Source organism: Myodes glareolus, chromosome 9 (genome assembly GCF_982192425.1).
Source record: "Myodes glareolus chromosome 9, mMyoGla1.1, whole genome shotgun sequence".
NCBI classification, from domain to species: domain Eukaryota; kingdom Metazoa; phylum Chordata; class Mammalia; order Rodentia; family Cricetidae; genus Myodes; species Myodes glareolus.
Genome location: NC_142034.1, coordinates 95,965,733 through 95,980,440, shown reverse-complemented (window position 1 = coordinate 95,980,440; position 14,708 = coordinate 95,965,733). Strand labels below are relative to the sequence as shown.

Below are 14,708 nucleotides of genomic sequence, written 5' to 3'. Positions count from 1 at the left end.
AGTGGGGCAGAATTGTTACACTGGTACTTAAAACAGAATCGTTACACTTCCGTTGGGAAAACCTCCCCTGCAGCGGAGCTGTGTGCCGCTGTGTACAGTGACTTGCGGTTATTCCTTGGTTCCCGACGGCCAGGATACCTTTCCATCAGCACTGCAGCACTTACAAGGTAGAAGACTCAAAAACACTTGACGCTGTAGGCAACAGGAAATTCCAGGCCTTGACCAAGGACAAAGTAAGGTTGGATTATGACGCAATGGTGGGCCCGCCCTTGCCCCTAAGCAAATGTGTGGGACTCAGACTAGTTGCAGGCCTTCTTGTTCAGCATTCTATAGTGGAACAGAATGGATAGGGTGAATGTATACTAAAAAAAAGGATTTTCTGGCTGTCTCACACTAGAGAGGCTGAGAAACCCTGAGTTCATGAGACTGGGTAGCTCAGCAGTTCCCATCTGACTGTAAAGACCTAAAAAATCTCCAAGGAGCTGCCCGTACAGTCTTCGTTAGAATGCCATGGAACCTGATTCTATCAGCAGAGGAACACAGCAGTGGCAGCAACCAGAGCTGAATTTGCCAACAAACATGAAAGCAAGCCATAGGCAAGTCTTTCTTCCCATACCAGAAATTGATACCCCTATCTAGGGAGGGTCTTCAAACTTCAAATAATCTGATCAAGTCCTACACAGGCGTTCCTGTCAGGCTGGACAGTGGTGGTACATGCCTTTAATCCTAGCACTCACTCAGGAGGCAGAGGCAGGTAGGCAGGTGGATCTCTGTGAGTTTGAGGCCAGCCTGGTCTATAAGAGCCAGTTCCAGGGCAGGCTTTAAAGCTACAGAGAAACACTGTCTCAAAAAACCACACGCACACATATTCACACACACACAATAGGTGTAGTCAGATTGTGCTGTAGTTGATTCCAGATTCAGTCAAGTTGACAACCCAAAATTACCTTCTAATCTAAAAAGAAGTTTTGTAGACAGGATGTGACATGTGTACAAAAAGCCCCCAGGCTGGGGTGCTGCCATCACAGGTAGGGTATGGTAAGAGGGCCAAGGGAAAACCTTGTCTGGCTATCTCCTGTCCTACTGCTGGAGCTTTGAGTTCTTTCTGGAGGCCTTGCTACTAAACATTTGTTTGGAGTTTATGAGCAGCGCGTGGCACACTACTCAGTGGTAGCATGAACCCAAAATCTCACCAGGGTTGGTACAATAAACGTTGCTTTAGCCAGTACCTTCGCCGTGAAGCTCTGCCTCTCAGGGGACCACGCAGTTGGAGCCAGCTGCCAAAGCTGAGGCAGAGGTCCTAGCCACACTGCTGAGCAGTATAAAGGCTCATGCAGTCAGAAAAAGATTACAGATACACAGTAAAGACAGATCCAGATGAAAAAAGCCTCTAAATGGGTTACTGTGTGTTTAACAATGTATAAAGGCTTGGGAGAGAAAAGAAAAGGGTATAGACACTCATAAAAAAATATAGTCTTTTTTAAGAATCTTTTAAAATTGATTTTTTAAAATATTTATTTATTTATTATGTATACAATATTCTGTCTGTGTATATGCCTGCAGGCCAGAAGAGGGCACAAGACCTCATTACAGATGGTTGTGAGCCACCATGTGGATGCTGGGAATTGAACTCAGGACCTTTGGAAGAGGAGGCAATGCTCTTAACTGCTGAGCCATCTCTCCATCCCCTTAATTGATTTTTTTAATTGAGCTCTACATTTTTCTCTGCTCCCCTCCCTGCCTCCTCCCTTTCCCCTTCCTCCCTCTCCCAAGGTCCCCATGTTCCCATTTTACCCAGGAGATCTTGTCATTTTCTCTTCCCATGTAGATTAGGTCCATGTATGTCTCTAAAAATATAGTTTTAAAATAATAAAGTCATTGAAAAGTGAGCAAAGTGATATTTATAAGAAGACAGATGTAAAATAAGCAGAGTCTGCATCCTGTATGTTATTATGTTCTCTTTAAAATTTTTGGCTGCACCAGGCAGTGATGGCACACACCTTTAATCCCAGCACTCAGGAGGCAGAGGTAGGCAGATCTCTGTGAGTTCTAGGCCAGCCTGGTCTATAGGGTGATTTCCAGAACAACATGACAGTCTCCAAAGCTACACAGAGAAACCCTGGTTTGAAAAACCAAGACTAGAAAAAAAAATTTCTTTTTGGCTGCTAAGAGAAACTGGATTATAAAAACTGCCAAATTAAACCAATTTATATATTTTAAAAATATCTTGGCCAGGTGGTGGTGGATGGCACATGACTTTAATCCCAGCACTCGGGAGACAGAGACTAGCATATCTTTGTAAATTCAAGGCCAGTCTGGTTTACAAGAGCTAGTTCTAGGACAGCCAGGGCTGTTACACAGAGAAACCCTGTCTCAAAAAACAAAACAAAACAAAAAACAAACAAAAAATCTTGACTTCAAAATTTAGAGTAAAAATCTGTATTGCTTTGCAGAAGAGGTTGAGATTTTATTGCCACAGAAAATGAGAGGCTGTAGATTCATTCCAGAGTAATTGATCGAGGAATATCCCCTAAAAATCCTGACTATAAACATAAAGGAATAAACCTAAAAAAAAAAACCTACACCTACAAAACATGCAGTGTATATTTTACCTTCTCAAACATAAACCATAAAATTCATCTTTGGCACCTAGTATCACCAAATCGAAACCTCAGCAGGTTTCTAATGTGCTGTACAGGGGAGGGGCTGGCTAAGCTCAGTATGAGGTCTCTGTAGGGCAGCAGTCTGAGGCAGGAGACATCCGTGGGAGGAAGAAGCTGCAGTGCTAGGGTTTGTGCAAGCCCATCAACCATTTTTTAAGCACTTTTGGACCAGAGAAAAGGAAGCTTTGTCAACTTCAAGCCTGTCCGACATGGGAACTGCACTGAGGTCTTGGTCTTTGTCATGGTTGTGAACACAACACACATTCACTCAGGATCTCACATTCAGGGCTTCCTCTGCTCCCCACGCTCACCACCAGGAGAAATGATCCTATGACAAGGAAGATCCTGTAACCAGGGAAACTGGGGAGATCTGGCATGTTCTCTCTGCACAGAGTGTACCCTGTGAACCTGACATTGTCCTCACAATGAGAGAGAAGCCAGGAACAGCCCTTTTTGTCTGGGCACTCAGAGGAACCTGTGTTAGTCACACCTGGATGTCAGACTGTGTCTGTAGACTGCTGGTCCTCCAGAGGATGAATTCCAGTCAATAGTCTGGTGTTAGATTAGTCCATCCGCCTGGGGGAATAACACAGAAGGTCATGTGATGCCTGAGCAGATATGGGAGAATCTTTGGTCCAAAACTGGGGCATGAAAAAGAGCTGGTCATGTGAGGCCAATCATTGGAGTAGTGAAGGACTGTCCAGATTTCAGAAAAGAACCTCAGAATTCTGGCCATGGCAGAAAAGGGGCAGGAGAACCTACTTAGGTGAGGAGAGAGCCCAGGCTGCCTTCAGTCCTCTTCAGGGCCATTCTGTTTCTACTGAATGGCATTGCTGTGACTACTGCTTCCACCTCTGTGAGAGTTTGAATGCAATTATGGAGACGGAAGTTTCTCTCTCTCTCTCTCTCTCTCTCTCTCTCTCTCTCTCTGTGTGTGTGTGTGTGTGTATCCATCCCACAGCCACTCAGTCCCAAAGAAACACACAGAGGCTTATATAATTTGTAAACTGTTTGGCCTATTAGCTCAGGCTTATTATTAACTAGTTTTTACAACTTAAATTAACCCATAATTTTTGTCTATGTTTAGCCATGTGGCTTAGTACCTTTTTTCAGTGAGGTATTCTCATCTTGCTTCCTCTGCTTTTCGATGACAACTGTGTCTCTCTGCCTTTCCTCTTTGCAGAATTCTCCTAGTCTGGTTGCCCCACCTATACTTCATGCCTGGATACTGGCCAATCAGTATTTTATTAAACTGAGTGACAAATCTTTACAGTGTACGAAAACATTATCCCACAACACAATTGTCCCCGTAACGTCATAGGGAGTGGCACTATTAGGAAGTGTGGCTTTGTTGGAGTTGGTATGACCTTGTTGGAGGAAGTGTGTCACTGTGGGAGTGTGCTTTGAGTCTCTTTTGCTCAAGCTTCCCTCAGTGTGACACTCAGACCATTTCCTGTTGCCTGCAAGATGTAGGACTCTCAGCTACTTTGCCAGCATCATGTCTGCCTACAAGTTGCCATGCTCCCTGCCATGATAATGGACTGAACCTCTGAGCTGCAAGTGAGCCAGTTCCAAATAAATGTTGTCCTTTATAAGAGTTGCCATGGTCGCCAGGTGGTGGTGGTACGCACCTTTAATTCCAGTACTTGGGAGGCAGAGGCAGGTGAATCCTTGTAAATTAGAGGCCAGCCTGGTCTACAAAAGCTAGCTCCAGAACAGGCTCCAAAAGCTATAGAAAAGCCCTGTCTCGAAAAACAAAAACAAACAAAGAAACAAACAAAGAAAAACAAGAAAAAGTTGCCATGGTCATGGTATCTCTTCACAGCAATAGAAACCCTAACTAAGACAGCCTCCCAGACCTCTAGCCCCAAAGGTCTACTCCGGTGCCTGACAGGTTCTGCCTCCTCTCCTCATCCATCAGCTGCAGCAAGAGCTTGTCAGGGTTCTAGAAGGGTGCAGTGCCCTGCACATGCCTGGTTAGGTTTTCCCTCTGACCCACACACCTGGCTGTGGTCCTCATCCACACCGGCATTTTCCACCTCCTCCTCCAAGTCAGGACTTTTTCTTGTTTTTTTTTCAGCATGGAGTCAGCCCACTATGTGGCCCACACTAAAGAAAGCAGTCTGTATTGAGCTATATCCCCATCTAACCCTGCTGCACTGAAGAGGGGTGAGCCGCTGTGCTCTGACTCGGTTTTCTGGCATCTGGAGTGGGTCAAGGTGCCTCTCTGGCCTTCAGTCTGCTTCAGTGTGCCTCTGTCTGTTTCTCTTTCCCTTTTCTTTCCAGTTTTTCTCCTCTGAGGGAATTTCCCACCCAGGGAAGCTCCACCTTTCCTTCCTTCCTTCTCTGGAGTCAGAACAGCCAGGGTCTTCCTTCCTTCAGACATCAGCTACCCTTCGTGCTGGGAGGACAAGAAGGGAAAGGTGACAATCTTAGTAGAGCTCAGAACCCTGGGGACAAGGTCAGTAGCAGATATCCTACTAGAGGGAGTTGGGCCTCCATTCCTGAGGCCCATGCCCATGACTCTCTGGGCTAGTGTCCTGGACGTTATCTAATGAATTTTCCCCCTCCTCTGTTCCTTCCAAACAGTCTTCAACCCTGAACCTTGCTGAGCTATGGGTGGCACCAAGGTGAGTGAGAGGAGGTAGTGGGCTGGGTCCTGGGAGCTCTCCCTCAGTTCTCCTTGGACAAAACCCACCCTTTAGTCAGGAGACTAATGAGTCTCTCCAGATGTCCTGCTCACCTGGTGACAGCTCTGCTGTCACTGCCCTGTCCTAGCTGCTGGAGCCCAGCTTTGGTGGGTGTTCTGGTCCCAAGGAGGATGTGTGGAGTTGGCTGGGGAGAAAGGAGGAGATTGACAAGATCTGAGGGTGAATTGGAATGACTGCCTGCATATTTATTGAAAAAAAGACTACACCTTTTATATCCTATAACTGTAGAGTATAATTTAATCTTATAAAATAGAATTAAATGGGAGAAGGAGGCATGTGAACTGGGGTGTGCCTTGAAAGGGATCAAGAACTCCAAACATTGATCTTGACAAATTAAGAGGCACCAGTCATATGTTAATGGAGGGTCACAAGTTCCTATTATAGCCAGAGATAGGAATGCTAAGCAGGAACTTTCTTCAAGCCCCTGAGAGAATGGGGCTTTTTGTTGAAGTGCCTGGCCTTGGAAGAAAGGACGTTCTTGGGAGATCAGACATGATATTAAAGAACATTGTCGCTTCTGTGTGGCGCAGTCTTTCCAGATTCCTAAAGCTTAAAAGTGACCAAAGCCGAGGCCAGACAAATTTTTCTGTGAACTCAAGTGGACTTTAGGAGTTTATAAATCTTGACTATCAAATACACCTCATTTATCAAGCAAAAGTTATTTATCTAAATTTTCTAGCTGCTCAGTATTAACTTGTATGGGAGTAGACAGAGTTATCACACTGTTTGGTTGTAATGCCCAGATTGCGAGGACCCCCAAAAGACCACCACAGAGACAAAATCCCATATGTAAAAGTAAAGAGTCTTTATTCAAGTTTGGACTTGTACTCTCTGCGTGTCCAAGGCTTTGGCATCAGAGAGCCTCAAGCTCAGTTGCCGTGTTTTTTGTTTGTTTGTTTGTTTGTTATCATAGAAGAGGTTTGGGTGAGGGATTTCTAAGGTTCAGGACCCCCTGATTGGCTGACATTTATCTAGGGGTGAAAAGGAATAGGTGGGCAAAGGGACTTTGGGTGATCCTATCTACAATGGTTGGAATGTTAGCAATTTCCTTTGGAACGTTAGATATGGTCCATTCCTGGGCGGTTCCTGGGTGGTCTCAGTTTGTGGTATTTCTTGCAACCAGGTTGTAATGGATTATTAAAAATGCTGCAGGATCCCCAGTGGCAGCAGGCAGCAGAAATGCTGCAGGTCCCCAAGCGGTGGCAGTGGGCCATGTGGTAGCAAGCAGCAGGCTCTGAAAGCAGCCAGTCCCAGGCAGGGACAGCTGCAGGTCCCCAAGCCGTGGAGACATGGATAGGCATGCCATGCAGAGTGAGGTTGGATATTTATTAAGTGGGTTATGGAGGGGAAGGAAAAAGGAGAGAAGAGCAGAGAGAGAGAGAGAGACAGAGAAGAGAGAGAGAGGGAGGGAGAGGGAGAGACAGAAGCTGCCTCTCTGAGAGGGAGACAGAAAAGACAGAGAACTCAGGCTGGAAGCTGAAAATCAGCCTGTCAAAGCAGAGGGGGGGGGGAATGGGCGTGGCTTGTCTCTTAAAGAGACAGGACAATCATTACATTCCCATCTCTTTTTTATAATAAAAAGGCAGGAGTTTAGGCACCACAGGTTAAAGGAATTGGTGCAGCGGAATCCCAAGACTTCTCCCTGATATTTGTGGGCATTGTCTTTGGGTGGAACCTGAGAAGGCTGGGTGCTGGCCACATCCTGGCATAGCTGGTCTCTTTGCTCTTATCTGGTGTTTCAGGTATTGGCAGAAGAGAGGACAAAGTTAAATTAAGGAATTGAGGGTCCTAAAAGATGTATCTGCCTTGTTTAAGTGGATCCTTCAATTTGGCTCCCTGGAACTTACAAGAATTCTTTGGGTTTGTATAACCAGTAGCATATTTATGTCAGAATGACTGTGACAGATATTTTTGTACAATGAAAAGAATTTTTAAGACTATGGAAGGCAGCATGAGAGAGAAATATGATCTGAAATTTGTTTGGTGAGGCTGTCCTTTTAAACTGACAAAACCTCTCAGCTGTCAAACTGCATCAGAGATCTTTGGGAAGGACAAAACTTTACTTGAGTTGCTGATTTAAAAAACAACAGAGAACTTACTTGGTTGGCACCTAGAGCTACTCTTCAGGGTCCTCCATGGTCACTGAGGGTCGTATTTGTCTTCTGCTGTTTAGCGCGGGGCCTGACAGGCTCCAGAAGATCCTGTGGGCTAAGAAATCTGTAGGAAAACAAGCCTACCTTGATCTGAGCAGCTAGGCTGCCAATTCCAGTGATTCTGTCCACGTCTGGAGATCTTTAGTTTAGATGAAAGGCGGTTGTGCCTGATGGTCAGCGCTTAGCAGTTGCAGCGAATTGCAGATGGACGTTGTTGTGTATCCATTTGTCTTTTGTCTTTTTTGGAGAAAATAGAGTGCTGCTGCTAGGAACCAACCTGTCTTTTTTTGTTATGAAAAGTTTTGGGGTTTTTTTTGTTTTTGTTTTTTTAAAGATTTATTTATTTATTATGTATACAACATTCTGCCTCCATGTATGCTTGCAGGCCAGAAGAGGGCACCAGATCTCATTACAGATGGCTGTGAGCCACCATGTGGTTGCTGGGAATTGAACTCAGGACCTCTGGAAGAGCAGCCAGTGCTCTTAACCTCTGAGTCATCTCTCCAGCCCCCTATAAAAAGTTTTTTTAATAATTAAATATTTAAGTGCCATATTCCCCAGATCTCTGAGCAGTTGAGGGTTGTTTATCAGGTACAGCTACGGTATAGAATCTGCCTGGAGAGCTGGGTCCAAGCTTGACTGCACTGGCTCTCACCTTAACAGGTAAGATTTATACTTGTAAAAAGATAGAAAGAAGAAAAAACTGCTTGCAGTAGAAGGTTAACGGCAGAACTGACAATAGTAGAGAACAGATAATATATTTTAAATGAGGGTTGGATTAAATATAAAGTATTTTTGTAAGGGACTTGAAAGTACTTACCAGTTTAAAACATGAGACAGTGTTTTTGTAGTCTAAAATGAGATGCAATGAACAATTATAACATTAAGCATGGGTGCATTTAAATTACATGTATGAACATACATACAGAGAGTGAACAGGAATTGGACAAAGTAGATACTCTTGGTGGGCCCTACCAAAGGCATGCCACTGCGCAAAACACACATGCAACAGAGTCAGCAAGAGGAATTTAGAGAAATAAACATAAGTAAACTGGGGGACAAGGCAAGGTATACTTCAGAAAAGATGGGAGAACTTGATCACCTGACCTGGCTCTCAGTTAAGATGACAGTAAGGGCACCCATTCAACAGAGTTAACACTGGTGAATCAGACAGGGAATACCTCAGTAAAGATGGCGGAACTTGGTCACCTGACCTGGCTCTCAACCAAGATGGCGGTGAAGTCACCTGACTTCAGTCAAAATGGCAGCAGTCACATGTTGTATGGAAAAGCCACAATTTTTGAGTTGCAAAGATTTTAAACTTAATAAGAGATGGAAAAGTCACAATTTTTGAGCTTCAGGGTTAATAATAAGGGAGACCTAGAGGCGTAATCTGCACTGTCGCTGAGCCACCATGCCACAAGCTGCCATGCCACACGCCACCGTGCCACACGCCTCAGAGGGGAACAAAAGACTGGAATTGAAAAAAAGCTACCTCGTGGATCCAATTTTGTTGGTAGCAGTAGCCATGGTAGGGTCCATTTGCCTGTGTGCTGACAATAGTTAGAAAGTTCCCAAGAAAGTGGAGCTGGAGGGACACTGGCGGAGTGAGGGTGAGAGCTGAAGAAGTAGGGCATTAAGGCTTCCACCTCAGGGGGACAAACATGGATGGCTTGCTACCCAAGGCTAAAATTGTGGAAACCCATGAAACAACACCACCACAAGGCCTATAATGGGACGTCTCCCCCATAGGTGGGGTACAAATCGGCATGAACATTGCAAAACCTGTGGGAGGGAGTCCCCTGACCCCCAGGTGGGGTGCTACAGCCTGACTGGATCCGGTCGGGCTCCAAGCGGCCTTTTACAGCGAGGGGGAAAAAAAAGAAAAGAAATAAAAAAAAGAGAGAGAAAGAAGGTACCCTGGGCCCCCCAGTCATGGGTGGATTGACCCTGGGCCTTTCCAAACACAATTTCAACTAGGAAAGCAATCCAGATGAATGTCAGCAAAGGGCACAACCTTAGCTTTGAAGACCATGGTTGGGAGCAGTCCCCCCATTTCTAGGAACACCAGAGGATTGTTGGAGAACAACGGTCAATTCCTCTGGTTCAGAGAAACGGTTAAGCTGACCAGAATGGGGAAACTCACCAACTGAAGCCAATGGTATGAGTAGAAATCATGCTGTAGAAATCTCACTCAGGCATATGGAATATGTGGTTATGGAAAAAAATACCTGGTTCAGGATTCTGACCCTGGGAGAGGAACTCAGGGCAGGAGAGCCTATTCAAGTCACGGCACCAAAGTAGTGGATTATTAAAAATGCTGCAGGATCCCCAGCGGTGGCAAGCAGCGGGCCATGTGGTGACAGGCAGGGGGCAGCAGGTCCCGAGAGCAGCCAATCCTAGGCAGGGACTGCATATGAGACCATGCTGCAGGTCGCTGAAGGTGGCTGGTCCAGGGTAGGGAACCACACAGTGGCGGCGGGCAAGAGACAGATGAATAGGCACAACATGCAGAGTGAGGTTGGGTATTTATTTAGTGGTTATGAAAGGGAGGGGAGAAGAGGAGAAGAACAGAGAGGCAGAGAGAGAGAGAGAGAGAGAGAGAGAGAGAGAGAGAGAGAGAGAGAGAGGAGAGACAGAAGCTGCCTCTCCAAGAGGGAGATGGAAAGAGAAGGAACTCAGGCCAGAAGCTGAAGATCAGCCTGTCTCAGCAGAGGGGGGGGGTGGGGTGGCTTGTCTCTTAAAGAGACAGGACAATCATTACACAGGTAATCTGAAACTGAGGCCTCTGTTGACCTTGTCACGGCTGGGCACTGCATTGGTTCTACAGTAGAGGGGATTCTTTTCCAGATAATTATTTTGTTTAGAGAGGGCTATCATATTATACATCTTTTTTTTCCCCTTCAGTTTTTCGAGACAGGGTTTCTCTGTAGCTTTAGAGCCTGTCCTGGAACTAGCTCTTGTAGACCCAGGGTGGCCTCAAACTCACAGAGATCCGCTTTCCTCTGCCTCCCGAGTGCTGGGATTAAAGGCATGTGCCACCACTGCCCAGCTCATTTTATACATCTTCATCCTTCAAAGCCCAAACACACTTTTACAAAGGAAAAGGCATAAGGGAACTCCCATAACGCATAGTGAGAATCAGTAAAGATGAAAGTGAATGAATGTTGGAGAATTGTGATGCACTGTCAAAGTGGCCTTTGTCAAGCAGCCATGGTCGCCATGTGGACCACCCCACCTCACATTCTGAGTCATCTCTGAGCAGAGGGCCAAAACCTTCTTCCTTTAAGTCCTACAAATGATGAGGCAGGTCTGGATTTGGGACAGACTGCAGACAGGGATAATTCTAGATCGGAGGGCTGGGGCATGATTGAGTGAGGTTGAGAAAAGGGACTTAGAGACACTGAGGAATGTAGGTAAGAAATGAGGGTAGCTGGGCAATGGTAGCGCACACTTTTAATCCCAGACCTTGGGAGGCAGAGAGAGGCAGATACAGAGTGAGTTCCAGGACAAAGAAACCTTGTCTCAAAACACAAAACAAAGCAGAAATGAAGATAAACTGTTGGGTTAATAACCAGGTCACACGTCACCATTAAAAAAAAAACTATCCCTTGATCTGAGTGTGGTGGGTCACACTTGTAATTACAGCGCACCATGGCTGAGGCAGGAATTCTGTTTTGAAGACCAGCCTGGTTCGACAGTGAGTAACAGGCCAGGCTGAGTTATGTCCCTGCTCCACAAACAGGGAAAGCAGTGCCCTCCTCTCAAACACAGGCCCTCTGTCACTCAGATCCGAACTGAAAGTCAGCCCTGTGTGTGCACGCTCATGTCCAGTGAGCTCTGGCCCCTTGTAGAGGAGAGTGTAGGGTAAGGGCTCTAGGAAAGGGCTGTGTGTCTGTGGAAATGTACTCAGGAAACTGACCTCTCTCCCCACGGCGCTCACAGATGTGAGGTGGCCTCAGGAGGCTCAGGAGCCGGAGAGTCAGACCTTGGGCTAAGCAACTTAAGCTATCAGCCCTGAGCAGTCTCTCTTCCTACAGGACTCTCCTTCCCTCTCCTCAGATGTGGAGCAGCCTGTACAACACAGACCCCAGGGTTTCTCTGACAGTTTCCCAGAGGCTGAGAATCCAGAGACTCAGAGGCTGCAGGTAATCTTTGGGGATAAGCTGCAGAGATTGTTCCAAACATTGCTGGTCGGGGTGCTAGACTCCGGGGTCTTGGAAGCGATCTGAGCCGGCACATCTGGTGATGTTCATCATTGCACGTTTCTATGCAGTGGGATCTGTAGGCCTGGGGGGTGGCAAAGGTCACAGAAGGGGCAGAGTGCTCATTATTTCCACAGGTAAAGGACAATCCCTGGTACAGCTGGTGCACATTGGCAAGGCTGTTCTGCAAGTGGGTCTAGAGTACTGTTAGCCCTTGTTCTTCTGTGGTGCTGAGGACGTTCTGGCCCTCATGGCACCCAAGAGGAAGAAGGATCTAGCAGCATGATCCCACCTCTGTATCTTACCACATTCACATCTGTATTTAGACAGATGCTTTGATAAACAGCCTTGGCAGCCCAGATGAGGTGGCATGTCTCTTTAATCCCAACACTTGGGGAGCAGAGGCAGGCGGCTGTGAACTCAAAGTCAGCCTGGTCTACACAATGAGTTTCAGGCAAGCTACAGCTACACTGTGAGACCCTGTCTCAACACACAGACATGAAAAGAAAGAGAGAGAGAGAGGAAGAGAGAGACAGACAGAGACACAGAGAGAGACAGAGAGAAGGAAAGAAATAAAAGGAAAAAGAGAAAGACAGGATTCTTTTGTCTACAAGCAAAAAATTGCTATGTAGAGCAGGTACTTACTGACTCTCTCCTGTAATTCCTGAACTCAGAAGGCTGAGGCAGGAAGGTGACCGTAGGCCCTAAGCAAGCTGGTCTACAGAGTCAATTCACTAAAGGAACAGTCTCAAAAAAGTCTGGAATCAATTTAACAAAGAAGCATAAGGTACCAGACGTGGAATTTGCCCTCCGACCTCAGGTTTACGTCCCAACAGCCTCAGGCTCCAACTCCTGTTCGTTGGTTGGAGAAAGTTGTCCCGGCTCAGTGAGGAAGCTGCGTTCTCAGGCTTGCCCATGCTTCATGCACAGACTGATACAGCTCACCAACTTCTCAGTTCATAGCCGTGCTAGGTGATGGGACATAGAAGGCCTTGGAGAACGAAGGAGGTGTCCACATCCTACACCACATTGAGGACAGGGCAGGGATCCCAGGCTAACTGGTCAGTTAGCAGGTGCCATTTAAGGGGATTATGAGGTCTGGGAAGAGGATTTGGGGAACCAAAGTGAAGATCCCGGCTTTAAACCGTGTGATCTTTTCCTACCAGAGTCTGTCTGACATCACTGGGGAAGTGGAGACCAGAGCTGAGGCTGACAAGATCCTAGCCCAGGCCGAGAAGACCCTAAGACAGGCTAGGACGATCCTAACCCAAAGTCAGTTAACCCAAGTCCAGTCCCAGATGATCAGAGTCCAGATTGAGGAGAAGCTAGCCCAGGCTGAGGAGAAGCTAGCCCAGGCTGAGGAGAAGCTAGCCCAGGCCGAGGAGAAGCTAGCCCAGGCCGAGGAGAAGCTAGCCCAGGCTGAGGAGATCCCAGACCAGACAGAAGAGGAACAAGATGACTGTGACAACCAGAAGAGCCAAGATGAAGTTGGAATCCTAAAACAGATTTGGCGCAAAATCAAGGATTTAATAAATAAGCTAAAGAAATTCTTTAGACGCCGTGGTTAAGTTTGTTCTGCCAAAAAGCAGTTGAAGGAAAATTTTCATGCCTTTGTCATTTCTGCCAAGTCAGCCACTACACTCTGCCTTATGAGAATTCCCGAAACCTTACTCAACTGAAGAACATCCAAGCAGGCGTAGGTAACAGGGCCAACCTGCCCTCTCCTCACATCTTGCACAGAATGTCCTCAAGACCACTTCTACTTTGTCTACTTTGACCCTCAGGCCCCTGTGTCACCTGTTCCCTGGATGTCAGTTCTGTTCCTCTTGTCCCGTGTTCCTTAATAAAAGTTGCTTTAACGGAATCAGGTATTTGTCTGGAATCTTCTCTGACGGGCAGGCAGCAGGTCTATCTGGGAACCCACTGCAAAGTTCCTCCTTTGGAAGGTTACATCGTCTCTACCGTGTGCACCCTGGGACACTGGTCACTATGCAGGACTGCCTTGTGGTGGACTCCTGATAGAGTACTGCGCTCGGGCACATAGTAGGTGTTCCGTGATCCCTCACTGTGGGGCCAGCACATTTAGACCTACGGAGCTGCAGTCAGCATGTCCATTTTCTGTGTCGTACGCTAGAGGAGAGATGCTTGCTTGTGCTTGTTTGTTTGTTTTGACATAGTGTCTAACTTAAACTGACTTCAAATTCTGGGGCCCAAGTCATCCTCCTGTCTCAGACTCCCAAATACAGATGTGCACATGTCATCTGCTTGTTTGATGAAAAATTCCTGTAGGGAACAGGAGCTCGGGGCCAGTATGGTTAGAGAGACAAAGGAGATATCAGGAGTGAGTAAGGGGAGCTAGGATATCCCAGAACTACAGGAATCAAATGAAGGCTGACCCCGGATACCTGGACAGCCCCAGAGTAAAGAGTGATGTAATTAATGTGCAGAATGCCACTTTTCGGTGAATTTTGTGTAAATGGGTCATTATTATCACAGGGGTGTGCCTTGGCCCTGTTGCCCTTTGCCTTTGCGTGTGTGTAAGGCCTGTGTGCCAACAAATAAAGCAAGTCTCATCTGCCTACAGCTCTTTGAATTCTCCTCAACCTCCTGGCCTCTAGCTTGGCAGCTTAGGCCTCGTCAAACTCCTTCACCCGTCCCCAGTGAATAAGTAGTGTGGGAAACTGTGATATGGCTGTTTCCTCTAGGCTTGACATGACCACTGCCACCAGGAATCAGAGCCACTGTGGTCACAATGGAAACAAAATAGACAATATATAGCTAATGGCAAGATCTATGGTGGTAGGGCTGTTCACATTCCTTCTGAAAGGGTAGGGCGATACCACCTTCTACCCTGCCCCAACTATACAGCACGTTAGGAACTCTGAAGTAAAACTGGGAGTGTTGGGTCAGGAGCTCAAATCAGCCTAAGCTCTCCAAGCTGGGAGCCTGATGGAATCCCAGGCTAAACAGAACATT

At 46.6% G+C, this 14,708-nt stretch overlaps 1 protein-coding gene across 2 annotated transcripts; it reads left to right on the top strand.

The window, feature by feature from the left end:
• The first annotated feature begins 295 nt into the window (after positions 1-295).
• LOC125401872 (uncharacterized) lies at positions 296-13,596 on the top strand. 2 transcript variants are annotated; one of them, XM_048436348.3, is made up of 4 exons: positions 296-596; positions 5,253-5,293; positions 11,568-11,675; positions 12,899-13,596. In XM_048436348.3, exons 2-4 carry the CDS (start codon positions 5,279-5,281, stop codon positions 13,298-13,300), a joined length of 525 nt encoding a protein of 174 aa, XP_048292305.1. In that variant the 5' UTR covers positions 296-596; positions 5,253-5,278; the 3' UTR covers positions 13,301-13,596. The 2 variants fall into 2 exon arrangements, with proteins under 2 accessions (XP_048292305.1, XP_048292304.1); XM_048436347.3 differs by lacking the exon at positions 296-596 and adding an exon at positions 4,989-5,124.
• Positions 13,597-14,708: the final 1,112 nt, after the last annotated feature.

Coding starts and splice junctions, on each gene's coding strand:
- LOC125401872 (XM_048436348.3), top strand. Junction 11,676..12,898: donor CAGAGACTCAGAGGCTGCAG/GTAATCTTTGGG, acceptor TTTTCCTACCAG/AGTCTGTCTGACATCACTGG.